The sequence below is a fragment of the Trachymyrmex septentrionalis genome, unplaced genomic scaffold, assembly GCF_001594115.1.
Source record: "Trachymyrmex septentrionalis isolate Tsep2-gDNA-1 unplaced genomic scaffold, Tsep1.0 scaffold36, whole genome shotgun sequence".
Taxonomy (NCBI): Eukaryota; Metazoa; Arthropoda; class Insecta; order Hymenoptera; family Formicidae; genus Trachymyrmex; species Trachymyrmex septentrionalis.
Genome location: NW_017305525.1, coordinates 954483 through 962821, shown reverse-complemented (window position 1 = coordinate 962821; position 8339 = coordinate 954483). Strand labels below are relative to the sequence as shown.

The window sequence follows — 8339 nt, the reverse complement described above, 5'->3', positions numbered from 1 at the left end:
ATGTTCTAATCCGTATAAAAAATATGAGAAAATTATAAAATTATATAGAAATTCTGAAAAATTACATAGAAATTCTGAAAAAATATATGAAAAATTCTGAGAAAAATTTTTATCAGGGATTAGTAACGTAAATATATAATTAATTGATTCGTTTTGCTTGTACAGTAGTAGAAGAGGGCAGACACAATGGAAATACAAGATGAAATCTATGGATACGAACGGAAAGCCGCCAATACCCCAAGAATCTCAGTCACCCCGACCTCAAACTAAACTTTCGGCAGACATGAGCCCCGCTTTAATAGCGCAAGCTAATTGGACATTCGTAGAAAAATTGCTCAAGGTACTTTTATTTTATGAATATTATTTAACATAATTGAAATTTTACAGTCAGCAATTAAAAGATTGTAACATTTTTTTAATGGGTTTTGTAATGCAACCTACTCATCGAGCGATTGATTTTTACTTATGGATTCATAAATAAGAACCAATAATTCGGTGAGCAAACTGTACTTCGAAACCCATTGTGAAGAAAGTGTTGCAATTTTTTAGTTGTACATTTATTATTTAGAATTTTTATAATTTAAATATTAATTAAATTTTAAATAAGAATCTTATATTCGATTACCATATATTTCGGAAGCGAAATCTTAATTCTTAAATATATATATATATATTTCTTTTGTGAATTTATATATTTTCTAATTCTACATTCATGCGAATCCGAAATGTTTTTTCGGATTTAAAACTTATTTATGAACATAACCAGAATAGTAATATCACTTGTTAAGATAAATATGTATTTAAGCATTAGATCCGCTTATATAGGAATATAGGATTCTTTTTAATTAAAATTTGAAAATACGAAAATAAGTAAAATGCAATCCGACTTTTATGATAGTAAAAAGACATTATTAAAATTTCAACAAATATATATCATAATTTTTTCAGATTTTTATGTAATCCGGAACATAAAAAAATTTGCTCCCAAAAATCCCTATTGCTGGAAAAGTTAAAATTTATAAATAAATATTATATCGGTCTAACAGTCTCTTCATATTATTTAAATAGTAATCATAAAAGTCGGATTGCATTTTACTTATTTTTGTAGATTTAAGTTGGAATAAGAGTATTGAAAAAATGTGATGTTAATTGAAATATTATTCATGACTTTCATATGAGTGACGAAAAAATCTTTTTAAATTATAATGCTTGGGAGTACTTCGGAAAAAAATAGTAAATAATGTTGGCTCTAAAAAGTTGAATTATTTGAGCACCCGGGAATATAGATTTTTATGAATACAAAAATATATATATTTTTCTGAAAAAATATAATTAGTTTTATGGCGGATTAATTATTAAATTCCATTTGTGAGTACAAAGACACAAAAAAAATAAAATTATTTTTTATATTGTACGGCATAGTCTGTAAAATAATATTATGATGCTTCTCGCTATCAGTTTGTCATATAAGGCACAATTAGTTTTTCTATTTTGAAGTAGTTTCTCCTACAATTTCGAGTATTTCGTGAAATATGTATCTGCATACCGTAAATGTAAATTTTGAATGAAATGAAAAAGATGATATAAAACACTTAAAAATTTTAAATATATGTAAAATCTTTATATATTTATTAAAACTATAATGTCAAAAACAATTTAAATATGAAAAAAAAATAAATTTTTTATTTACACAAAATATTTTGCAAATCTATTTTTGTAACAAAATAACTAGACTAATGTTTTTATACACATGACTAATATCAACATCATGACATTTTTTTAGGGAAGAATATTGAATCACTATTACTATTATCCATTCTTTCTTAAAATTCGTAATCAAAATATCATATCAATCGTTTCTCTAAAACCGCTATGTTAAAAACATCTGACAAAGAAATAATTTATTTTTCTATTTCTTAGAGTTATTTTTATACTTAAACTATATATTTATTATGTAAAATGTGTAAAATTCAAAAAAGTTTTATTTGAAGGGAACATTAATTTTATATAGTTACATTTATTTCATATAAATTATAAATTAAAATTTAATATAATAATAATTATTTTTAACATTTATAATTATAAAATTATTTTTATAATAAGGATTGTAAGTCCAAGACGAAGAGAATGTTAGTAGAAAAAATGGGATCGGAAGCCGTTGCGCTTGGTCACGGGGGCGAGTCTCTGTCTGACGTTGAGGAGAATACTCTGGTCGCTAGTCTCTGTGATCTGTTGGAACGAGTATGGAGCCATGGATTGCAAAATAAGCAGGGCAAAAGCGCTCTTTGGTCGCACTTGACTATGTATCAGGAATCAGAGGAATGTAATGACGCGACTAAATCTATAGACTCCAACTTTCTTTCTCCTGGTAAGATATGCATGGTTTAATATCATATAAATATTGCAGTTTAATATATTTAAATATATATATTAATATATTATTGTATATATATATTATAGTATATATTATATACTATTATATTTTTATATCTTTTATTTGATAATCATGCGCTTAGATATGATACGTATATGTACAAGAGAGAAAATAATTATTTAATTATAAATTACATTAAATCATTACTATTTTGTGGAAATGCAGCGCTAGCGTGGTCCGTGCTGCGGAAGCGACTCGATTGTACGTGTCCGTTTGCAATAAGATAAAGTACATATTATAAAGTAGAGATTAGTGTTCTCTTCGTACGTAGATACTCTGCACTGTTAGTTTTGTAAGTGATCCACCAAACAATAGTTATATTATATGTTTACGCTTCACCGCACGTATTATTTTAGTATCTTCGAATATTCAATAACGAAAAGTAGAATTAACGCGCATAAAGTCTAAATTAATCCAATCAGCAGACAATATTTAAAAAATATATTTTTAATGTTTTATATATCAAATAAATATTAAAAATATATTCTAAGAACCTTGTCTGTTGATTGAGAAACAATAATGTAAGCGATTTTATTATTTTGTTAATCATTATGTTTAATTTTTCTTTCTTTTATTTTATTTTTTGTTGTAACTAGCTAAGAAATCTCCGAATAAGTTTTTTGGAATACCGGATCGTTTGGTTTCATCTTTGAGAGGCAAAAGTATTATTGAAATTGCTTCTTACATCAAGGACAATTTTAATGGTAAGCCTTGATATTGGCTTGCCACAAAAAGATAGTTTTATGAACTAATTTTATTAAGTATAGCGGCTTTCTTAAAACTCTTGAATGCCCGATCAACTTAATAACAAATCATTTATCATAGTTATACATTTATTAAATATATATTATTTTAATATTATGATTTTTAAAAAATTTACAAATAAAAAATGTCTTTTATTGAATGGACTGCATGCCAGATTGCTGTGTCAGTAAACAAGAATGGATTGAAATGGATTCAGAAGTACGCATTCGCGAACGTTGAAATAAATCCTTTTCAGTTCCAATGGATTTTTATTTATTTATACTGGAATTGCATGAGCACATTTCTATGCCTTTCATCTAAAAAAGATTTTTTTCAAGTGCATCGCGTGAATACTATTCAATTCAAAATTCTATATAGAAGAAATACAGTTTTTTAATCCAATTAAATCTAAAAAAAAGTGAAAATGGGTCATACAATACTATTAAAGTACGCATTTGGATGATTTAAATGGATTAAAATTTTAATCCATTTTAATTCAATTTCATGTACTAGGATGATATATGTGCGTATTTTTACGTAAATTATGTATAAAGTGTGTGCGTGCGTGCGTGCGTGCGTGCGTGCATGCATGCGTGCGTGCATGCATGCGTGTATGTGAGTGTGTATAGTGTATATACGTCTTTCCGAATGTTTATACAAAGCATGCTACTGAATGTGCTACTTTGCATGTGTTTATTAATGTATGCAAATATGTATTAAGTATAATTAGATGAATGTTCCATCAAGAAGAATATTGTTTTTATGTGTATTTTGTTTGCCTTGGCTTATAACTTGAGAAATGTCTGTATCTAAAATATTTTACATTATGATTGAAATTACATATAGATTTGTCAAATTTACAATTGGAGACGGACGTTTCACCCACAAGAGGCACGGATAAGCACAAATCTTCTAGTGAGAGGAAAACCATTGGTCCTGAACACTTGAGACCTCTCCCGGATTCTTTAATCTTCGACATCCGCAACGTTCAAGCGATGACTGATATTAAAACACACATTGGATATGCCAGAGCGTGGGTGCGGCTAGCGCTTGAAAAGAAATTGTTGTCACGTCATTTGAAGACATTATTGTCGGATAATGCTTTATTAAGGTGCATTTTGGAAATAATTAAATTTATTACAGTCAATATGCATATTCGATAGCATTGACACAATAGCTAATTAATACTGATAATGATATTAGTAGCGATATTTAGTAATGTTATTAGATGTTATTAAAATTTATACTATATTAAATAATGATCTTTTTACATTAATATAATTGGTAATGTTTTTAGCGAATTTAATTAGATGTATTAGATGTATTAATTAGCGAATTTGATTAGATGCTTTAATGTGCACTAGTAATACTAAGTAAACTAATACGCACTGCCGTCGTACACAAATTGTCGTAAACATATATGTTTAATACAAATATATAAACGAATTAAACTGTGAAATTAATACATTTTATTGTTCTGTTAAGTAAAATCTATATTTTATAATTCGAAATATTTGCATTTTATTTTTCTACAATTAGTGTACAACAGCTTTGTACACTAATTGCTTGCTAATACTAGTGCGCACTAATACGTCCAACCGAATTCACTATTTATGATTTATTAGGACCCAGTACAAACGATCAGCATTTTTACGCTGTGAAGAAGAGAAAGAGCAATTCTTGTATCATCTTTTAACATTGAACGCCGTCGATTACTTTTGTTTCACGAATAACTATCCAACAACGAAGTTACCATACCGAGTTGTGATATTTCCCAGTCGAAAAGCAAGTGCCGCTACTACTTCGGCTAATAGTTGGATTGCTATTTCTGGCACACTCTGCGAAACTAATCCCGTACCCATACCAAAAGGAGCACTCGAATTTTTATTTCATGTGAGTATTTTAGTTTTATTGTTAAAAATATGTTATAAAATTTAATATACTTTTAAAAGATTGCACAATTTAAATTCAATTCCCTGACATTAAATTAAATTTAATGTGTCTGTAACTGAAAAGTATATTTGTGTACATTACATGAAATTTAGAGTACTTTTCATAAAATTTTATGAAATATAATGCATTTTTCATTAAATTCTATGTGAATTTACATGAAATTTAATGTGAATTAAATTTAAGTTACTTGTATTTAAGCTACACACTTTATTTTCATTGATAATATCAAATATTTTTAATGTATCTGCTTGAAATTTATTTCCATTATATGTAAAAATTACATAATAGTAAATGTTTATTTTTAATATTTTATAAGTAAAATTTTTTCTAAACACAGTACCGTGTAATAGATTTTATTAAGTACATTTTAATCATCTCTTGTTATATATTTTTTAGCATAAAAATTTAGGCGTATTGTCTACGTTACGGATTGGACATGACAATACCGGGTTGTCGCCAAAATGGATGGTGGAGCACGTTGTAGTGAGAAACGAAGTAACTGGACACACATTTAAGTTTCCCTGTGGTCGTTGGCTTGGCAGAGGAATAGATGACGGGTCTACTGAGCGTTTATTAGTGGGTGCTTTAGTACCTCGAAGTATTGATAGCGAGGAGTTGGTGGAGTCATGTTCTACGCCTCCAAGATGTAGATCTCCAAGTATACCTAGGCGTCCTATATTCTCGCAAGTTGAACTGCAACATATGCTAGGTAAATTAATATTATAATTATTATTGTTTATCTATGTATTATATTTGTTTGTACATTTCTTTAGAATAAATTTCTAATATTAATTTAAATTATTTTAATATTTTGGCAAAATGTAATATTAGAGGAAGATCGTTGATTTTATCATCATACCATTTTGTTTTTGGACAATATTTCTTGAGTTAAAGGTAAAAATAAATCTTTAAAAACATAAATACAAACTAGAAAGTTTCTTCTATCGGATGATAGCAGTTTTTTTAATATTTTTATAATTTTGCAATAATTAATTTTTTCATAAAATTAGCAGAAATGAGCTGTCAAAATGGGTTCTAAACTGATACAGTAGGCATTAATGCCATTCTTATTCTTTTTCTTTCTAGGAATCATCTGTAGAAAATAATTACAATTAAAATAAATGTATAAGAGAATTTCTAGAATCTTTTCACTTTGATATTAAACGTTATTTATTGATTTATATGCACATTTTATGCTGTTTTGCAAATATGTAACACTACAATTTTTTTGAAGAATTTTCCCGTAAATACAAGATTGCTTTCAGTTCCAATACAGTTATTTGACACTATAATACTATATAAAGATTAAGTTAGGTATGCACGTCTTAGAAACTGATTTTATATTCAAATACTGTGTTATGAGAAAAATAAGAAAGAGAAAAAACTCGGAGAAAAATATAAATAAAATATTTATGAAACTAAATAAAATGATATATACCAATAATATAATTACTATTTAAACTATACAATTTGTAAAAAAAATCGTTAGATTTTTGCATTTGTAAAATTTGGTTTTAGCTGACTTTATATAAAAACAAATTACAAATATTATAATAATTATCTAAACAGATCGTGTTTTTTTTATCAGTATGAGTAAAGTACAATACTTATATTTCCTAAGAATAAGGGAATATTTCTTTAGAAAACTTATGTCAGTATTATGGCGATTTTCCTCCATCAAATTGTTTGTAGTATAGAAAATTACATTATTTAGGAAAGTAGAAAGAGCTTGTTATTATATTATTAATATACAAATAACAAATTTATATAGCATAACAGAGAATAAAAGATGATAAAAAATTCTTAATAAAATGAATTTGAAATTATTAGATTATTAGAAATTAATTAAAATGATATTAAATATAATATTACAGGCGAAGCTGTAAATGCCATAGTCAAATATCACTACAGAAGAGAATGTCAAGATGGTTCCTTGACGGCACTATTATGCGGAGAAGGAGGTCTTGTACCGTCCTTAGAACAAATATTTTTATTTGGCTTTAAAAATCAGAGGATATTTGGGAGGAACTTTTACGTATGGGATTATCTTTGTAAGTAAAAATTTAATCATATTCAGTGATATTAGAAAATTAATTTTAGAAAAATGTATAATTGAAACTATTGTAGTACGCATAAAAGAAAATTTTGAGATTTCCCTGTTGGAGGAAATGGACGAATATTCTCAAAGGCTCAATCGCGATAGAAGAGTATACACACAAAGCAGTCAAAGATTTACGATCTTGAGATGTTATTGTCATCTGATCGATCAGATCAATATGTTCAGTCAAACTTTAGGAAAAGATGGAAAATTCCAATTATTTATTTGTTTAGCGGCGAGGTAAGTTTGTGAAAATTTTGACGCGATTATTCACTCTCAATTCGTTTTATGTTGTTATTTATATTCATTCACACAATGTAATTTTCAGAGAACAACTTCTTCATCCAATGTTGCGGCCGATGAGCGATGCGCGTTCTACGATGGATATGTATGAGGAGAATTCGTTTTTGAGAAATCCCACATTACTGACTTTTCTTATTCATATTCTTGAACCGTTGAGCGAATTCCACATTGTCCTCGAAAAGAGTTTGACCCATGGAATTTCGAGTATATGTTAATATTTGTCAAAACGTATCGATGTACATTAATTTGTTGCAATTTCTTTTTTGATAAATATCGCTAATCACGAAATATTTCTAATTTAAAAAATTATACGTCCGGCTTTTCAATTTTATTAATAACAATTTAACTGTTATTATAATGTTTTTAATTATATTGACGAAATTGGAACAAGCTTTTCATGGTTAGAAATATTAAGAAAACGGATTTACTAAACAAATGATGAATTTGATTGTTATTACGTGGGATAATAAAAATATATACTTGGAAAATTTCATTATTAAAAAAGAGACTAGAAGGATTTAATACGTATATATTAAAACTGAAGACTGTTATGGAGATGTAGCTGTACAATATGCTTTTATGAATAACAAATTAGAGATTAACACGAGATTTATTAAATATAATGTTAAATAAGGAGAACATAAATCTCGTTCTGTTTCAGAGGCTTACGACATTATCGTCGATGATAAGAAATTAATATATAATCAGAATATATTTGGCCCCATCTTGCCATAGCTATTAGCACAATAAAGGTGGTGTTCGTTGACATATTGATACTAATGACAAATTGTACCAAAGATGTGATCC

General features: G+C 27.4%; 1 protein-coding gene across 5 annotated transcripts in view; it reads left to right on the top strand.

Moving 5' to 3' along the window:
• LOC108750355 (DENN domain-containing protein 5B) overlaps window positions 1-7845 on the top strand; it is a 24289-nt gene extending 16444 nt beyond the window's left edge. For 2 of the 5 annotated variants that reach the window (XM_018489754.1, XM_018489753.1), the window contains 9 exons: window positions 166-340; window positions 2104-2368; window positions 3031-3138; window positions 4025-4289; window positions 4804-5071; window positions 5528-5840; window positions 7006-7182; window positions 7259-7469; window positions 7558-7845. In XM_018489754.1, the coding sequence (XP_018345256.1) occupies window positions 166-340; window positions 2104-2368; window positions 3031-3138; window positions 4025-4289; window positions 4804-5071; window positions 5528-5840; window positions 7006-7182; window positions 7259-7469; window positions 7558-7747 (1972 nt within the window). In that variant the 3' untranslated portion in view covers window positions 7748-7845. Of the gene's footprint in view, window positions 1-165; window positions 341-2103; window positions 2369-2599; window positions 2636-3030; window positions 3139-4024; window positions 4290-4803; window positions 5072-5527; window positions 5841-7005; window positions 7183-7258; window positions 7470-7557 lie in introns of all 5 variants that reach the window. The other 3 variants (XM_018489757.1, XM_018489756.1, XM_018489755.1) reach the window with 2 other exon arrangements.
• Window positions 7846-8339: the final 494 nt, after the last annotated feature.